This window comes from Pteronotus mesoamericanus, unplaced genomic scaffold (assembly GCF_021234165.1).
Source record: "Pteronotus mesoamericanus isolate MK-2021 breed Mesoamerican mustached bat unplaced genomic scaffold, CSHL_Meso_final contig_32, whole genome shotgun sequence".
NCBI lineage: Eukaryota > Metazoa > Chordata > Mammalia > Chiroptera > Mormoopidae > Pteronotus > Pteronotus mesoamericanus.
Window position 1 is genome coordinate 14225225 of NW_026555134.1, and position 21117 is coordinate 14246341.

The 21117-nt window shown below is 34.9% G+C and overlaps 1 protein-coding gene across 1 annotated transcript in view; it reads right to left on the minus strand.

Annotated features, from left to right (window-relative positions):
• The window catches only part of MARCHF1 (membrane associated ring-CH-type finger 1), a 240864-nt gene that overhangs the window by 111211 nt on the left and 108536 nt on the right, over nucleotides 1-21117 (minus strand). Inside the window, 1 exon segment of the mRNA XM_054576114.1 lies at nucleotides 10395-10445. Coding sequence (XP_054432089.1) covers nucleotides 10395-10445 — 51 coding nt within the window.

Below are 21117 nucleotides of genomic sequence, written 5' to 3' on the forward strand. Positions count from 1 at the left end.
TGTCAGCGTTAGGGAAATATGTGTACAGTACAAACTAGGATGTTTGTCACATACTAGGTGCTCAATAAATGACAAATAGCAAGTGCTCATTATGTATCCTTATCAATATTAATAAGATATAGTAGAGCTCCAAACTCAAAAAACTTAAAAGTCAACCCTGTATTGTGCCAATAATAAAATTATTTTCAAAATAATTTTTTTACCTCACATATAATATTTTTATATATAATTATATTATTTATTAAGCAGCAAGCACAGTTTCCCTTTATACTTGGGAAGAAAGAGTTCTACATAAATTATATGTTGTTTTATTTTCTCATTTGGGTTCATATGTAAGTGAATAAACATGGCAGGCCTAAAGTATGTGGAAAGTTGGATGGATGGGCCATATTTCTGTTAATATTTTTCTTGAAATCTCATTCAAGTACCCTCAGTATATACTTACAGAACTATTTCTATCCATAACGTCTGATTTTCCTGAATATTTACATCAAAAAACCTTTATCTCCTAGAATAAGTGTTTAGGTCAGTGCTTGACACTTGAATTTTCAATAAATGCTAACTGTTATTATTTTTGTCCATTTAGAAAAATAAGGAAGTCAGAAACTCAGCTGATGTAAGAAAAATACTCTTTCATATAGTATATGCCCATGTAGAAAATGAGTCTGCCATTAAAATTTGCTGTGAAAAACCTAGGAATACAGTAATCAAATGAAATATTTGGGGAACTATAAAATAATTACTATCATTTTTATTATTTTTAGCCATCTTATTCTGCTTTGAAAGCAAAGCCATTTTTGTAAAACCAAACTCTTCCATTAAAAGTCTTTCCAAACCATGTAAAATTAATCTTGCAGTACATGAATTAGAGACTTGAAAATTTGTTATTAGCTTTTCGGTACATTTTTTTGGTTTATTTTTTGAGATGGGCAGGCACAAAAGGTAAGTTTAATATTTTTTCTTACTTTTAACAAAATGATCTTAAAGGAGTGAAAATGCCAAGTAGGTCAATCAAGAAAGCATTTAATATGAAACTGTAATCATTGGGTTATCTGTCTAATAGCCTCTCAAGTTCAATGTACATTCCAAGACATAAAAAGCTCTAATTTTTTCACCTATCACAGAACCAGTACAAAGCATAAGTTTGCTGAGTAAATGAATAAAATACTAGTTTATTGTAGTTTGGTCAGCAGAAATTTTCTTTTGGCAGCCTGAAGGCCTGTGATGGGTCAAACAAGTAATTAATTATTGTATTTTCATTTTTAAAGGTAAAAATAAAAAGTTATTAGGTCAGAGAATTTCAGTAGGCTGTGAGGGGATGTATTATGTTTATGAGTTTTGTGAACAGTAGATGTAGAGTACTCCTCATTGATCCTTTCCCTGGTGGCAGCAAGAAAGATGTATTATAACTTTCCACTTTCCTCACTTCAGCAGAAACATGAGATAGAAAACAATGCAAGTGGTTATTGAATTTCAGCTTAAATTGGTGCTATTAATATGTCACTATTCCTTCGCAGAACTTTGACTGTAAATTTCAATGAAATGAGAATCGAATGAGGGACTATATGAGGTGTTTCTATAGTAATTAGTGAGATAGAGATTTGACAATTATCCAGTTAATCCGATCAACAAAGACAGCCAAATTGGGTACTTTAAGTCTCCAAGTGGATTGATTTGGCCTAGTCATTCCAAATAGACTATGAACATTAATTACATTAACAACACAGCCGCCAACATTCTCCTCACTGTAGGATATATGGAAAGAGCTCAAAAATAGGGGAGGTGATCAAGGACACTGAAAGGAAACAAATATTAGGTGACAGCAAGTGACCAAATAAATGCCGGTAGGAGAAGCAAAGGAGCAGGACTCAACTGTAATATGGAAAAAAGACAAAAGCCAAGGCCATAATAAATTTGGAAAGATATTTAATATTATAACAAACAACAGAAAAGGAGAGAAGCAGCGAGAGGAGTTTCTGGTATTATCCTATAAGAAACAGGTCAACATACCATCTTTTGCTTAAGTGAGTTATAGAGAATCAAAAACTATGACTTCTTTGACTTTTAATGACTTACATAATTCCTCTTTTTGTAAAAATCTTATAGTATTTGAACCAGGATATGCCTAAGCTCTTGAGTGATCAAGTTGCTAGAACTAAATGTAGCCTATTTTTATAAGTGAGAAAATCTGCAAAATTAAATTATTTCCTAAAATTAAATCACAGGTAAAAAATTCAAGGGTACAGCAATCAAACTACCATGTTAGAGTATATAAATTAAAAAAAATTTTTTACAGTTTTTTGACCTTACATATATTCAAGGAAGATAAATACTTATTTGGCTTCAGATCAACTTGTCTTGCATTGCATTTTTAGTTGAAGAAAGCAAGAGGGAGAAAATTAGGATTGCTTAGAGTATCAATGGACGGCATTCATTCCTCTTGCTTGTACCATCCTCTGTCCCAACCTTACCTCCAACATTCCAGAAAACTATTAATTTATGACTAGTTAGGCTTTGAATATATACTCTTATTTTATCAGAGATTCATTACACTGAAATATATGACCATCTGCAAAAATTAGAAATAAATTTAATGTATTCAGTTTCATGTACAATAAATCCCTTCTTTGGAAAAGAGACTACAACTGCAAGGTTGCTTTCTGTTTCTGCTCCATGTAATAATACAGATGATCATTGGCAAGAAATAACTTTCACCCTGGTACCATAAAACCAAGTTATTCATTTCCTCTTAGAATTCTTATGGGAACCAAAATAACGGTTCACTTTAGCTTTATGATCTGGTCTGGAAAAACAACTTTCAACCTCACTGCAGTACCACAGTTGCAACAATTAGAGCTGTGTCCCGAATTCCTCAGGGCTGACCCATTCACCATCACTAGTACTTGCTCTTCAGTATTTTTGGTTAAGCAAGACTGAATAAATGGCAGCTATCAGGATTGAAGAACTTCCATATTGAAATTTTTAAATATTATCACTATTTTCCAGACTGGGATCATTTTTCTTGCTGTGTTAAAAACACCTAGGCACCCTTCACATTTCTTGTCATAAAGGAGTTTAACATTTTTTAATTTACAACAGCAGTGTCTATCTGATAGAACTTTCTGTGATGTCAGAAATATTCTGTAGCTATGTTGTCCAATATAGTAACCACTAAGCATTTGTAGTCAGTCAGCACTTTAAATATGGCTAAGCAACTAAAGAACTTATTAATTTAAATTTAGATAGCCACCCATGGCTAATGGCTCCCATACTAAACAGTACGGTTGAAGAGTAAATAACTGGCTATTTGCTCCAGAAAATTCACCTGCATAGAATATTTTTTCCGTATATATCCTAACAAAAATCTTTTTCATCTTGACCTGAAGGACCCATGCTCTTGGAGAAAGACTTCCCCCATCGTCAGTAAAACAGGTGAGAACTGTTTATATCATTAGATAAGTTTAAAAGACAAGAGATTCGAGACTTATTTCACAAGTCTACTAATATATATTACAGTAAAAGAAAGGGAATTGAAAAATATGCAAGTACAGCATTAAAGAGTTTCAGTTAAAATGAACTGGTTCATTTGACATATGAAATGTATTTGATATGTGCCAAGTAAGCCACAGCCAGTGCTGCATGATGTCTTGGCACTCTGTTCCCCTGCCCTGCCTGTTCTCTCCCACTGAGTGGCTGGCATGACCTGTTTTCTGAGTTCCGTAGAGGCCTGTACTTGGCTAGGCATTGGGTCAGGAGATCTCAGCTGTCTACACTCCTGGTGATAGCCAGAGTTCTTCAGCTAAAGAGACACAGGGCATGCAGACTAAATGCCAACAGTAATCCCATACTCCTTGTGTCTGATTCATGAGCCAACCTGCGGCTTTGTTTCTGAATTTCACCTCCCCAAATATAGTCTTTCTTAACAACTGTTTTCAACTAAAATTACTTTGATTCTGGACTCTCCACAAAGAGAGTCATCTCTTTTTAAGGAATGTTCAGAGGCAATAGGATGCAAATTGGGTAAACCTTAAAAGATGACTGTATCCGTCTACTAAGTGTTGGAGGAGATAAAATGTTATTGATCCCAGCTTCTTAGCAGATGTTCTGTTCAGAGATTTAAACCCTGGCAATAGTTAACAGTGGAATTTACAAACAGCCCTTGGAAACCATGAAGCCAAAATGGCTTGTTTTAGAGATGAATCCCTTCCCCTACCAACCATCCAAATGTTGGTCATGTTAGAGTACATTTTAAAAAATCCCTCCAACTCTTGCTTTTATCTAAAGGCTAAAAAAATTAAATATGGTACTAATATTGAAAGAAATCATAATTAAATAAAGATTACATCAATTTAAGGACCATATTACTGAAGGAAAAAGGAGAGAATATATTTCAAATCCTCTTGTACCTATCATTTGCCAGAATACACATGAGGTCTCAGACATAGTTTAATTGGTTAACAAAAGCTGGCTAGTATTCCAGTAACTGAATCATGACCCAGGTAGGGTGTTCTCCTTGATCACCTTTGACTGTGGTCACAGAGGCCACCTCAACCAATGGTCAGATCAGTAGCTTTTCCAGTCTGGCCTCGAGCCCTAGTAGCCCCCAGATATTCAAAATGCCTTTGCTAAAGTCAAGGCTGACCTGTTACTATACCCAAAGCTTCCAAAATTTATGGCTTTTCCTAGTTCTTGAAATCCAGGAGAAATGAAAACTAGTCCTAGATAAAATGAAAACCAACAAACAAAAATCAAAACCTTCAAACTTTTCAGCTAGAGATAACAATTCAGAGAATGTGCAATAACCCTAGAATAGACTGTTCATAATGGCAGTGACTTTAGTAGCTCTGACAGCTTTGAATCTCTAGCATCTAAAATAATTTTTGCATATAATAAATAGGTGTTTTATAACTATCCAATGGGAGATCAATCCAGTGTTAGCCAAACACACAAGCAAAGCTCTTCATTATCCAAGACTTACCTATTATGTGTATTTCTCTACAGATACGTGGAGATGTAATCCTCCTCTCTGTAAATTTTTCATTTGATGAAAACTAAGCATTCTCTCCCAAAAGACATGAATACACACATACGTATATTCAAAAGAACCTGAAACAATCTCATTGTTATTTCCCCCCTGGATCTTCTGAAGAACTCTAGACAATATAGAAATCTGCACCTTCTAAAAACACATTAGACGCTCCAGAGTAGTGCTTCTCCAATTACCAGTATTGAGGCTAGACAAGATCACCCACAGAGTGAGTGTATAGAAAGAAAAAGCCGCACGATATAAGGTGTCAGCCTTTCTTAACCTTCCTCCAACATCTTCACTAATTCAATTGAATTTATCCCCATTTTCAAATTTGGTCTCAGGACTCAGGCTCTACTAAAGTTCTCAAATTAGTACACCTCATTTTTAGTTGTTTCTTAACTCTACATCCCATTTCACTTTATCAACCTATCAAACTCACCCTCTAAAGATATGTAGTCTGAGGGTATGGCTGATTTATAGGTCCCTTGTACAAGCAAACCAAGATGATCTCTCAATAAATCAGAACATTAAACACCTGCTCAGAGATGCAAATACTTGGCTCAGATTAAGCTGAAAAAATTCCCAATGCATTTTACATTTGGGGAACGCTTTCACCTTGACCTTGCCGGAGAGCATTTGGAATCTTAAAGGCAAGTCTGGCAAAATGGGAAGAGATGAAAATTTACAGAAGTAAAGTCAAAGTATGTATTTGATCCAAGAAAACCACCTACTTACTTAAAATGTTATGATTCATGTAATGACTTGTTCATAGTGCATCCTTACATAAATGTGGGTTGAATATATTGTATTGACTATATCATACATCTTCATTTATTGCTCAGTAAACTAGGGTGCACAGACAAGAGAAGAGAAAGCTCTAGGAATAATATTTTATACACTATACACTACCTTTACCTTAATATTTTACATGATGTTTCTAGACCAGCTGAACAATTTAGATGAACCTCTGTCAAGTAAATGAAGTCTTGAGAATATAATAGGGAAACTAACTGAAATATCATTTTGTTAAGGCGACGGGCTTTGAATTTCCTTTCATAAGTAGATTAGATTTTGTGAGCTGCTTCCTACATAGATGAAAAAGCATAAAGTGTTCTATTGAAAAGAAAATCCTAGATGCTGATTTGAATTGAAAGTACAAGGCTTTCGTTCCTTTTGACAGTTTGCTTTTGAAAGGTTTTTCTTGTGAAACACATAATACACTGTTGCTAGTTGAACATAATGATCCCTCACCTAAGAAAAATAAAAGAAAGGCCAAATTTGGCTAATTTTGTATCTTTAGGAGACAATTTGTGAGTCATAAGTGTATTAAAAAGCATAAAGCACGAATATCGAAAGCAGTTTTTCAAAAAGAAAGAGTAAGTGATGGATAAATAAATGCTGCCACGCACACACTGAAGTTCTTTGGACACTCACACATTCACTGTTTCGTTTTAAACCTACATTGCTTCTCTGTAGCTTTTTGGTCAATTCTGACATATCCAAGGCACACAAATCTTATTAGAATAACAAAAATAAGAGACACAGGTCTACCTGTCTTACATGTCCTAAAACAAACTAGAAATATAAACTAATAAAAGATGAAAAGTTGGAATGACTGTAAAACAAAGTATGATTGCAGTTGAATATATTGAAAAAAACAGGAAAACCCCCCCGAAGGAAAAAAAATTTTTTTGAAGTCTCAAGGATCTTGATGTGTTCTTAACCCATCTTTATGTCTCCAAACTAGATAACATTTCTATGACTTGACCAAGGAGAATGCGTCCTATTTTCAAAGTTCCATGTCATGGTCCCTAAAAATTATTTTAAGTACCTTTCTCCTTATAGTCCATGTTTTCTAGTTTCTATGCCTTGTACGCATATCCCTTTAAATGTACTTTCCTGACTGTTGATCAAATCACATCCATTCCTCAAGTGCCTGCTTATAAACCATCCTTCCAACACACCTTCTCTAATGTTATCCTGTCTTCACCAAATGGAAGTGACCATTCTCTGAACTCTCACAGCCTTCTGTCTCCACTGTTTTGACTAATACACCCACGGTTCCTGTGACCCTGCCCAGGTTCAATGATTTTCCAAGACAGCTCGTAGGACTGAACTTACAGTCACATACAGAGCTATGACTTATTACGATGAAAGGCTACAAAGGAAAATGAGGAAAGGGAGACCCAGAGAAAACTTTCAACCTTCCAAAAGTTGACTCCCACTGGAGTTGCAAAGGATACACTTAATTCCTGCAGCAATGAACTGTGACTTAATTCCCACAGCAGTGAAATGTGAGGTGCTGGATCTGCCCAGGAAACTCACTGGGGACTCAATGCCTAAAGTTTTTTATTGGAGCTGGGCATGTAGGTACCCACTTCCTGGTACATATCAAAATTCTAGACTCCTCTAGGAAAGCAGGCCTTTAGGACAAACTATATAGTCTACACAGTTTAGAAACCATGAACCATTTTTATCAATTAGGGTGATACTCGGCTTCTGAAATACAAGCTCAGATGCCAGCCAAGGGCCAACCTTTCAGCGGGTCTTTCTAAGAATAAGAATCTCAGGCCTTCTGTGTTATCTTTTCTGCATAAAAAGTTACACAGTTTGCTTATATATATCATACGTAATATATAATATGTAATATATATGTCATATTTTAACTCCTGCACTATAAGATCACTGAGGACTTGGAAGAATTTTTTCATTACTCCATCGATTCCAGTGTAGACTAAAATTCCTGATGAGAGACAGTCCACAAATATTGATGATTAGAAAGTCTGCTGATTCAGGAAGGAACAACAACAATAAAAAATGAGCAGAAAAGCAGAGCTGACAGTGGGGAAAGCGTTTCTGCTCTCTGTTCTAGACAAGTCCTTCACGTGACCGGTGATTTTCCCATAGCAATGAATAGGAAATGGCCCAAACTTGGTCAAAGGTGAGGAAGGCAGCCAGCGTGGAGGGTACTACGAATTTTCATTACTGAAATTTATACACACTTTCTAAAGAAACAGAAATAGGCAGTGCCTTTTCTTTCAATAAAATTATGTCATATCACTCACATATTAATCCTAAATCTTACTTAATCCTGTCAATTCTCTTATTTATTCTTATGGCAGTCAGAAAACAAGGCATACATTATAACCCATGTCTCAAATTCACTTGCTTACAGAAAAGACCTATGAGGACTTATTTGATGCTGTTATTGAGATATAAATATTTAAAGCCCCATAATAAGAGTAGCTAATACACAAGGCCAGTGTTCTAAGCATCACTCCAAGAGGTAGATACTGTTATATATTCTCCTTTTACAGAAAATGTTACTAAGGAAGTTAACCCTCTGAACAGTTACTCTGGAAACCATGCTCTTAACTACTCTGTCATAATGATTACCACATCCTTGAAAAGCTCAGAGTCTTTTTTTTTGACATAAAAATTATTTTGACAAAATTAGAGGAAAAACATCCTTGTTCCATTTTAATGTTTTCTTCTCTGACACTTTAAAAGTAAAAGAATTACAATATTGCTAGGTTTTGCCATTTCATACCTGGTCTTAATGAAGAATTTATCACTTAGTAATTCATGAAAAAGTAGTGAGGACTCAACAATGTATTTAGCATTCATAACTGTCATTCTGAACATAAATACAAGGAGAGTTATATTGGTTTAAATAAAAAGTATGCACTCTAAAATCTTTTTTATCCCCAGAGGTGGGAGATAGTTGGTTTTTGCTGTTGTACAATTAGAGTGACTGGTTAAGAAGATAGCTTTTAATTTCTCTCTGAACAGAATGCGTTTTTTCATGTACTGCCTCCCACACAATGACACAACTAATACATAGCAGGGTCTGGAAGAACTCACAGAAGGGAAACTACATTCCTGACTTTATTACTTCGTATAGAACAAATAATTAAAAGGCTAAAATATTATAAACAAGTTGCATTATGTCAGACTCCAATAGCAGTTTGGAAACGCAGATGTAATTTCACCCCTGGATAGTGAAACAATATTTGGTGTGACCAAGCAGTTGTTAAGGACTGTTTACAAGTTTCTAGGTCAACATTAACATTCAAGTTCAGAAAAAAGACAATGTTCTGCAGCCGTGGGCAAAGCTCGCTTTGACGTGACTAAGGTAACAGACATGCCAGAGGTGTTGTTTTAATTTACAGCCATGTAAAAACTTTTTCGGGTGACTGATACTGCTCTCATGTCACACAGGAGGAAACGGTGTCTTAGGGAGTTTAAGTGAGTGTCTCAGGGTTACATACAGAAAAAGCCTGTGTCAGAAGCACCTTGCATAAATCCTCTCTCTCCAGAGTTAGTACTCTCAGCCACTAAGCCACATTGCCTCTCAAATATCTATGAAGGTACCAAGATTTGAATGTAATTAGAATGTTCAGTACCCTGTACTGAGCTACAATTCTCTGAGTGTCCCTTGTATCTCTGCATTTCTTTCAAGAAGAAGCATTAACTGCTTTTGTTCTAGTACATCTCTTTAAGGATGTTAGTACAGTGGATAGCATCGTAACAGAGAGATATAGTCTCCCTATGCAGCAGTGGACAGGCATGCTTACTGTCTGTTAAAAATATTAGGGTTTCCTACACTCAGGGTTCTCCTCCTGTAATCACCCCTGTGTGTTTGCAAGTGTCACCTGACCAGCTTGGCTTTGTCTCGGAAGAACTGGCTCTGAGAAACCAGCTTAAGAAAATGCTGATAGTTTGGTGCCTGCTTTTTCAATGAGTAATGAAGTCTTCTATTTCCCAAAACAAAACAAAAAATTTAAAATGTCCTTAAACTGGAAGTAGATTTAAGTTCTGTAGTGGCTAAAGTTTATTATTATTTTGGGGACTCTCTTGAAGGAAAACATACAAATTACATATACAAAATTAAGTTCAAGGCTGTTGGCAAGTGAGTGGGCCTGCAATGGGAGTTTTATTCATGGTAAATCCATCTCTGTCTGAATTATATTTTTGGAAGTCATAAATTTCCAATTTGACACATGGCTCTAAATGACTTCTCACTCCCCAAGCACCAAGTCTATACATCGGATACTGCCTCATTTTAGAGACTAGCCTTTAATTTTTGTTTCTAAGGTGATATAAAAATCTAGAGCATCTGTCCATGAAAAAAAATTTTGCATACAGCACTGAAGAAGAAAAAAATAGCTTGACGCATTTTGTTGTGTAAAATTATATCCTTTCATCACAGCAAAAGCTTGCAATACTGTAGTTAAAAATCATTAACAAGTCATATTTGCGCATTGTTCACAGATAAGAATATAGGTGAAACATTATAAAATATTTGCTTAAAATTATAAAATATGAAAATCAATAAACAATTAAGAATATAAAGTTCACCTACTTTTGAAATATTACTCGATCGACTTGCAGATCGTCCTGGGGATTTTTCATTCTGAAAAACAAAATGAGAGTCATTGATTAAACATATGGCAATAGCCTTTACCACTGAGAAAAAGAACAACGTAGCACAGGCAGCCGTGTAACTGCTCTCTATATTGTTCTAATAAACATACAAATTGCTTATACAGGGTGGCTTGTTTCTTACTAAACTGTATTTCTCTAGTACATATCAGTATCCCTTTGAAAATGTTTCAGTTAACTTCAGGGTGTGTACCAGTCTACAAGCATGTATTTCCAGGAAATGCTTATTTCTCTAGGAAAAAAGTATGCAGCTCCTTTGAAATTAGATTAGGCAGTAGAAGTACAGTCCATTATATTCCCTTTTGCTTTTGCTACCAGGAAATCCTGAGTAAATTTTGATTCTCAGTGTCAGTAAATATTGCATACCAAGCACATGGTACATACATCTAACTCATTCTTTTGAAATGCATTTTATTGGTCTTTTCTGTTATTTTCCTTTTAAAATTAAAAAACTTCAAAAGGTAGCTTCTTCATAAAAAACACTTAATTGTTTAAATTGAAAATATTTTAAAAATTATTTTAAAATTTAAAACTTAAAAGTAATTTAAGAATTGTAACCTCCATTTTTGCCTCTTAAAGATTTTCCAGTTTAGTAGAAAAGAAGCATAAAAAAGGTTTTGAATAAATAACTTTTTAAAAAGTCATACAATTTTAAAGTAAGAAGGGACCTTAAAGAATGTCATCCCCTCATTTGAAAAACATAAGCATTCTGCTTCTGGCCCAAGCCGAGGCCAGCCCGAGGCCTGACTAGTCCATTTGGTGGCTCTTTCCATTCTGCCAATTATCTACCGGTGGATAAGTGACTGGCTCATTAGAATGTCTGCAATGAACAGGTAGCAAGAGATCACACCGCACTTATTCTGTATAAAAAATGTAGGAAGAACTTGTTCTGGAAACCAAAAGTTTGTGAAAGATCTGAATTAACCTTGCCACTGAAATACTGTAGGAGTCTCTTCAAAAGACATTTTCTGAGCATCTGGACTCAGCACTAAAATGCACTTGAGTAGACACCTTGACAGAGGTCATTTTTCATAACTAAGTTGTTATAAGAGCCTGTGGATCTGAAATTGCCACATGAGGACAGCTTGAGACAGTTTCAGAAACATGCTGATGACAGGATATGGCAACGGTGCTACTGTGGAAATACAGTGTCCACATTCACTGCAGACTGTCACTGTGTTGTCCACAGGCCAGAGAGATATTCCAGCTGAACAGCACTTTTTCCTTTACATGCAACATCCATCTCCTACAACCACCGATGTCATTGTGGAGCATGTTATTACAGGCCGAGATGGGTCCCAACGATACGATTAGTTACACCTCATAACAGCCCCGTGTTCCGGGGGGAGATTAATGTATCTACTACCTGCAGACATTTTTCCTTGATTAGCTTCCTCTGGTGATGGAGAGAGGCACTTTCCCACTGACATCTCAACTCTTCTTCTAGAGATTAGGAGACAAAAGCAATCTATCTTTCCTTCTCAGTGAAATTCAGGAATTTTGACACAATAGAACAGAGGTAAATAGACCACACAATATTAATGAGCTTTGGGAGCAGTTTTGTTGTAGTGTGTTTTGCTATGTTTTCTCTTTTTAAATGGTATTTGACAACACGAATAAGGAACTAGAATTTAAAGGTACTTCAGCAGGAAACAAGAATTACTGCAGAGAATTTAATTTGGCATCAGATTACTTAATTTTTCAAACCAAATAGGACTTTGTGATATTTTCAGATAGAACAAGGAGGGCCAGGTTCCCTCCTCAGTTGTGAATGAGCTCAGCACAGGGTTGCAATACAGAGATAATTCCCATTCTCTTCACCAGGACTCTCCAATTTAATGGGAGGAAGCATCTGTTTGATTATTTAGTACTTCAAGAGATCTTTTAACTTGAAAGCCATTGGTTCTATTTTCTCCTAAGAAAGGTTAGGCATTAACAAAATAAATAAGTTTAGGCAAAGGTATTTTTTTTGGTGTGTGTGTGATGGCTTCATTCTCTGTTGTTGCTATTCCTGTTAGCGTGTGGGAACGGAGCAGGGCGCACAGTGGCTCTGCTGGCAGCGATGGGGAGAGAGAGACCGCCTTGTCGTAGGCCTGTGGGAGCACCCCAGCTCGAGCAAGAGTGTATTGTTTGACATTTCATGACTTCAATTTCCTCACTGTGAAATGGAGATTGTTGTAAGAATCAAACAAGCTATAAATAAAAAGATTCTATAGATTGCAAGATTATAATATGTCCATTGTTACTTACAGGTAGAGAAAACACCAAAAGAGCTCCCTCAAATTTGATGATGATCATCACAGGTTACTAGACTCATAATTTTAACATAAACATCTGAGTTTCTCAGTCCTGCAGTTTTGTTTCTGTTGTGGATTGGATTTTGGCATATAAAATTTGGGGATAGAAAAGCAAATTCTCCTCTACCCACGGGAATTAATGAAGTTAGGTCTGCCGTGTTTTTGAAGCAAAGCACCAGAAGCACTTTATCTCTTGGAAAACTTCCAAAGCAATCTGTCTCATTTGTTACTAATTATTTGGGTGGCTTGTCTCATTACTATCACAATAACATATTCTTCTTTGTAGATTAGTCAAATATGGTTGTCATACCTCATTATGATCAGTTCAAATTCTTTACCTTAGATTAAAAAGAAGTTGTATCAGATTCTAACATTACTTACTGCTACTCAAATTGTAGTGACCTTGTACGCCAATAAAAGTCGGAACCAAAAAGTTCTAATAAGTCTGCATAAAAAGTCTGAGATCATCAATTAGTAATGTTGGATTTTAGAAGATCATTTACAGTATGCTAAGGGAGAGGCTTCTAGTTTTACATGTGCTTTTTTAATATTTTCAAGAGGTTTCTAATTTTTGGTTTGATATGAATGTATCTGATATTGTCATTTTTTGTGATTATTATAAATAATATATTATTTTAAACATTTAATCTTAATGAAGCATGGTAGAATTTTTATTACCGAGAAAAAGATGATTACCAAATTTAAAAAATCACTATTAAATTGTTTAATATATAATTTAAGGAAAGTGGCATAGTTTTTTTGAAAAGGAAACAGTTTTTGTTGAAGAATACACGATATGACTGGATATGCAAGTATCTACATATGAATACTCTATATTTTATCATTGATCAGAAAGGACAGTAAGGAAGCTTGTAGAAGGTTTTATACGTAAACTGAAGGAAAAAACCCCTAATTATTCCTGAGTAAAGAAACCAGCATAGGACAGTCTCACAGAGACCACTGATACGATGCTATTCTGTAGTATATTCCTTTCTCTCTCTCTCTTTTTTCTTTTTTTTGCTTCTCAGTTAAAAGCCAGGGTTATTTGAAAGCAGGAAAAAAAAATAAGATAATTTGAAGGGTCACCTGAAGAATTCTAAGTAGATAGTAGATAGTTTTTTGCTAGGGTAATTAAAGTTTGTAAGAATAGAAAAGTCTTTAAAGCAATGCAACTTACAAACAAAAAAATAAATGAGAACATAGAAAAATTGAATATAGCAATAAAAATTTAATTAATAGATAAATAAAAATTATATGTATATTAACTAAAATAATCTTTTTAATGTCTATAAAACATTAAAAATTATTTGACCTCAAATAATACTTTAACAAAAATATTCAAGTAGAGATTTTATAGGGCATTTCTTTTGATATTGAGCAAATAAAATTAGAAAGAAAAATTTGAAATGTGATCAATAAATCTTAATCACCTGAAAATTAATTACCAAATATTTAGATAATGCTTGGTCCAAAGAAATAAAAACTCCCTGGAAAATCATAGCCAAGAACTTTAGAAAATATCAGACTAATACCTTTGGAACAGAGCAAAAGCTGTATCCAGATGAACATTAATAACTATAAATGCCTTTGCTATGAAAGAACAGAGTTCAAAGTAAAATAAAAGAATATAGTACAAATTGTAAATATAAAAGCTAAAACTCATTAAGTGAATATAAATAAGAAGGATAAACAAATACTTCTTTTATGGCAGGTCTTTTGAACATAATTACAAAATAGATGAACTTTCTATAAGGTTTGATAAGGAACAGAGAAAGCAATGTTATACAAGAAATGAGAAGGGATACAGGACCAAAGACACAGAATAAATCAGAAAAAAAAGGTATTATAAAAGCTACAAGTAATGCTGTTGCAAGAAATTTGAAAACCTTGAGGAAATGAATCATATTCTAGCAAAATAAAAGTTGCCAGGATTTATTCAAGAAAAGGAGAAAAACTTGATAGACAACAAAGAAAAGATTAGAAAAGTAATGAAAATCTGCATGCCCTTAAAAGGATAAGGGCATGATTATTTTATAACTGAGTTCTCTCTTACTTTGAAAGAATACATAGTTCCAATTTTACTTACACTATTCTTTACCATGGAAACATAAATTTTCCTAACGCATATTATTAATCCTGCATAAGTGAAACTTGAATGTATTAAGAAAGTACTCAAAAAGAAATAAAGAAGGGAAACAGAATTATGCTCGAGTCTTATTTGGGATGACAGATGCAAAAAAATCTTTAAAAATATTAGCAGATATCTAAATAGTAGCATATATCTTTGCTACACCTGCAGTTTATTCTAAAAGTGTACAGGGAATAGAATAAATCTGTCTTATTCCAGTTATTTTCTTCTCAAAAGTGTGTCAACACAATTCTTCTTTTATTGTTGTTTATTGTAATTGTCCCAGTTTTCCCCCATTGCTCTCCCCTGTCCCTGCCAGCCCCCACTCCCATAGTCGATCGCCACCCTGCTGTCCATGTCCATGGGTCATTTACACTTGTTCTTTAACTAGACCCTTCCCCTTCTTTCGTCCCTTATCCTCCCCTCCCCTCTGGTCCCTGTCAGTGTGTTCCTGTTTCCATGCCTCTGGTTCTGTTTGGCTGGTTTGTTTGTTTTGCTCATTAGGTTCCTCTCATAGGTGAGATCATAGAGTATTTGTCTTTCATCGCCTGGCTTACGTCGTCACTCAGCATCAACATAATTCTTTAGGTAAATACATTAAAAGGGACAAACATGATCTTATAATTAAATGCCAAAAAGATATTTGACAAATCCCAGCAGTCTTATTATAATGTAAGTTCTAAGTTAAATAAGAATTTAAGGAAACTTCTTAAAGGAATAAAGACAATAAAAACCAACACCAAATATTCTAAATGGTAAAATATTAGAATTATGTTAATCAAAGAAATTCTGTTAGGAATACTTGCTCTTGCTATTATTGCTCAACTTGTCTTAGAGTTTCTAGTAAATATGATAACAAGAAAAAACATTTTGTGGAAAAAATATTTAAAAAGAAGGAATAAAACAATCTTGTTGATAGTATATTGTAATGGAAATTCCAAGAGTCTCTAACTGAAAAGGAAAACTGCTACAACGGCTAGATACAGAATAACTATAACATGACAGAGTCTACTATATTTTCTAAAACCCATTCTCCCTTCTTTTGTATTGACAGAATAGTAACCAGTATACATCTTCCCAGTCACATATCTCCCTCCCAGTTACAGGTTGCCTATGACTCAATTCCCTCCAGTGAACTGCGAATTAGACAGGAATTGTCCGTTTCCTGCCTGTCCCATAAATCTAAAGTTTCTTCCGTGCATTTTGTATTGCTCTGTGCTAGGATGGTGAGTATTAGAGTAAGCCAGGAAGCCACATAATAATGATAGTAGAGCTGAACTCTCTTGAGTCCACGAATGACCACATTGTGAAGAGCCCTCTGACAATTTGGAACATACTTTCTAAACTGTCATGAGAGAGAGAGAGATAAACCTGTATTTATTTTGAGCCATCATATTTTTACAATTTATTATAACAGTTTAGACTATCCTAATGGAAACACTGCAAAATAAATCGTTTTCTCTCTTCGAGCAGTAAATATCCAGAAACGTAATTTTAAAAAAACACTTAGGAATAAATTTCACAAAGAAATCATAAAATTTTATTAAAACGTAAACTATAAAATCTTACTGAGGAGTATAAATCATAATCTGAACAAAGAAAAACACCATTCTTTGATGGAAAGATAATTCTGATAAATATAAATCCTCTGCAAAATGACATGTAAGTATAAGGTAGTTTCAATGAAGTCTCCAATGGGGCTTATTTCTTCCTTTCTGAAGCAGAAAGGAGAAAGATAAAATTATCTTAAAGAACATACATAGAAAAAGAAATGCCTAAGAATAGTCAAGAGAATAATGATAAAAAGGACATCTCCTTATGCCAGGCATTGCCCATACTAAAAATTCTATGATTAAATCAATACAGTATTGGTGTTAGAATTAACCAAAAAAAAATATAAATAGGTCAGTCAAGAATGTTTATATATATATAAACATTCTACAGGTAACAAAACTGTTATTTCAAGTCAATATTGAAAGGATAGTTAATGTAATAAATGCTTCCAGACAACTGGCTCTCCATGTGGAAGAAAAAGTCACAGTGTATATACACTGTGAATGTATATACAATCACAGACTCCAGGCTGAACAGCCTGAAATGTGAAGAATAAAAAAAACCTTTGAAATAAACCTAAATTATAAATTCAGTATTGGTTTGGAAGAAATCTATATAACTAATATAGGAACCAGAGCTATAAGTCATATTTAATTATATCATACTTGAAAAAAATACAAAAATTGAAGCGAATATACAACAATAGAGTTAGAAAAGTACAAGATGGAAGACTGATAAAGTTCTATTTCTATAATATACAAAGAGGTTTTTCTATTCACACAAAATGACAACATAAAAAAACTCAATAGAAAAAATTTTAAGGAAAAGATAGGAAGAGAAATTCACACAAAACAGAACTACAGATTGTTAATAAGTATATGACAAAATTCTTAAAATCTCGGTCAGAAAAATGTGAATTAAAGTACTAAAAGATTGCTGGAAAAGTTGAAAAGAGTGATAGCCTCTCTTGCTGGTGGAGATAAGATGAAACAGCCCTCTCAAAAATTGCTAGTAGAAAGAGGGAATTTTTGCAGTATCATTTGAAAAAAATCTGGCAACATCTGGTGAAATTAGCAATACAATATTATGCAGTCATCTCATGCCTGGGGATCTACCACAGAGAAATAAAAGCATGGTACATAAGAATATGTGAATACCTAATACAGCTAGGCTCTTAACTAGAAAAAGGAAATCTTGGCAATAAAAAGGGGCCCGCTGTGAATGTCTCCAAGTTTTCAGCCCGCCCTCCTAAATTCTGCTCTGGCTTGGGACTCGGCAAACCATGCTTCGGATGCATCACTGAGCTCCCTCTGAAGCTGCACTAGGACGAGGGCACTGCAGAGACTCTGACAACGCTCTGTCCTATTTGATTCCCATTGGCTTCTTATTTGCTTCTTCTGTGTGTGAGCATCATTCTAGAAATGCACCTTCACCCTTGTAGTTGCAGTTCCTTCCTGTAGCAGCTGCTGAGTACAGGGTGCGGCTTTCCTGACACCCTCAAAATAGCCTTGTGCACTTTTTAGACACCAGAATAAGCCAACTAACTGGCTCCCCCCACCCCTAGAAGTCTGAGTTTCAGTTCCATGGATCCTCTATTCCCAGCTTTAAATAATTGCAAGTGCTTTCATTCGTTCACCCAGGCTGGCGCACTAATTTGCAGGTTCTTTGTGTTCTTTTCTTGGCCTTTTCTGTTACTAGTTAATGATCTTTTACAGCCAAGCACTCAATCTTTACAATAAATTTTGTGTTGAAACAAAAAGTCTTGTTTCTCTCTCCTGACTACATCCTGACTAATAAACAAGGCTCATCAATAGAGAAACGATTAAATAAGTTATAGTAAAGTCACATCGTGGCATATTATGCGATTATGAAAAAGAATAAATTAGCGCTCTGCCATTTGACTTAAAGGAATTTCCACAAGATAGGACTGAGAGTGAAGAGTAAAATGAGAAGTGGTGTAATGTGCTTATTTGTAAAACATATAATGACAGAACTCCTATAGAAAGTGCCTAGGTATGAATAAATATGTTTGTAGATATGCATGTGCATATGACAGTATGAGCACAAAAAAAATCAAGGAAGAACATGCACGGGTGAGTTAAAGTGAGTTTCTGGGGGTGGGTTGGGAGGGCAGAGGGAGAGCGAGAGAGAGTCCAGCGGAAGAGGAAACAAGAGGAGAGAGGAAAAAATCCTAAAAAGAGCAGAAGGGCACAAGAGCCCACTAGATGCCTGTTTATGTAAAATTATACATGGATGTGATATTACAATGCAAATATGAAGTTGTGTGTTTTTCTATTGGCAAGTGGTAATCTCCATCCATGATATATTATTAAGGTTGAAAGGACTTAAGGACAACATGCAGAGGGTGACTTCATTTCTTTAAAAACCAGTATTCAGAACCTCTAAGTATGTTCATATATTTACATATATATATTTAAATCCTCACCCGAGGATCTGCTTATTGATTTTTAAAAGAGAGAGGAAAGGATTGAGAAACAGAAACATTGATGAGAGAAACATCAATTGGTTGCCTCCCATATGCACTCCAGCATCAAACCTACAATCTTTCAGTGTATGGGAGGAAGCTCCAAACAACTGAGCCACCCAGCGAGGGCTGCATATATATTTTTGACTGAGAAAAAATATGTTAATCCAATATTGTTTATTAACATACCAATCTATGCACAACCACTGCCTTCAGTCCCTCAGTATGGTGGGATTAAGGGGCAGCAGACAGGACCATGTGGTTATTCTAGACTTTTCTTTAAATATCTTTGTGTGGTATAGTTTTACTTATTTTTCTTTTCTCTTTTCTATTATTTATAAATTTTATTTACTGTATTTACCGGAGGGAAGGACTTTGGAAGGTTCTGAGTGTACAACTGGACATGTAGAATGCTTTTATTTATTTCTTTTTCTTTTTAAATTAAAGTTATTGGGGTGACATTGGTTAATAGAAAAGATGAAGTGCTGCCATTTGTGACAACATGGATAGACCTTGCGAATTTACTTCTTTTTCATAGTCTTTTTTGGTAAAATGTCAAATTAAGAAAATTAAACAAAAATGGCAAAATTAGTCTCACTCATGTATGTGTGATCAAAAGAGCTGCAAAAAGCCCTGCCTGGTGTGGCTCAGTGGATTGAGTGCCGGCCTGTGAACCAAAGTGTTGCTGGTTTAATTCCCAGGCAGGGCACATGCCTGGGTTGTGAGCCAGGTCCCCAGTAGGGGGCGTGTGAGAGCCAACCACACTCTGATATTTCTCTCCATCTCTTTCCCCCTTCCTTCCCCCTCTCTAAAATAAATAAATAGACAAAATCTTAAAAAAAAAAAAAAAAAAAGGGCTGCAAAAAAATTTGATGTTTGTATTTCCCAAGATACTACAGTACTGGGAACCTAAAGGCACTGAATTAATTAAGTCTAGGAGGACGGGTGGAAAAACTGCAGGGCTTGTGGTTACAACAGTTGGGTTAGAACTGCAGCTGCATGACGATGGACCGTAAGAAAATCGTTTCTCTTCTTCGGCCCTAGCTTGCTGAATTTGCAAAATGGGCCCAAAGACCTTACAGAATAGCATAGAAACAAAGACTATAAACTTGGAGAAGGTACAGGCCCTCTTATAAAGCACTGTGTAAATATAAACTAGGATCATTAGAATTATTAAGCTTGGATTTGCTAGTGTTAATGAAAAATTAGTGAAAAGGACACTTACTCGTAAGTGGTCACATTGATTATTAAATTTTGCACTGCATAGAATTTTCTGAAAACACTGGATTTTCTTAAAAACAAATATCATGCCCAAATATCAAATTTAATGAAAAAAACTTGCTACTGTTGCTAATGATAATAGATAGAACCTTTCTTTGTACTCCGACAGCCCAAATAATTGTGTTGGCTGGGAAATAAAGACTATAAAAATCATGCTTTGGGAATCTCCCCTCCATCCTTAGAAAAGCTGTACAAAAACATGCCCTTGATGTACACATTTCCGAAGATAGACCATTTACCGATGAATGACATGCCATTGTGAACAAGTTAGTAACTGCAATTGCTAGCAGGAGAACAAAAGGGAATGCTTTTTTTTTTTTTTTTTTAAGAAAGAAGTTTGCACACTTCAGTACTGAAAATGTGTTAATCTGAGTCTTATTTGGTTGGAAATAAAAAGAATATAGTGAAGCGATCACTGGCTAAATTGCCAGAGCACCAGGGAAAAGGCCCCGAGGATTTAATTCACACATCTTTCCAGTTATGAACAGACAGAAAATAAGGAGTGCTGAATGGCTGCTAAAACGCAGATGATCATTTCAGTTCAGTGGCTTGTGTGAAAAGGTGATTACTGCTACTTTTTTTTTTTTTACAGTACACACATTCCAATAGGTATAAGCCTTCAGTGTACAACAGCTGAACACTTTTAAGAGAGTAACATAAGGAATTTTATTGGTTCCACATTCTGCTTATATGACTACATTCACTCCTCTAGCATTCTAAGAGTAAACACATAATTTACAAAACTTCTTGTATCCTTTTTATCGATCTATGTAAAAAAACTCTCATAATAATCTTCTTACATAACAGTACCAAAAGGAAAATTTACCATGGTTCCTTGAATTTAATTTTGCAAAAAATAAAATATAAAGACCCATTTCTTATTAATTATTTGAGTTTT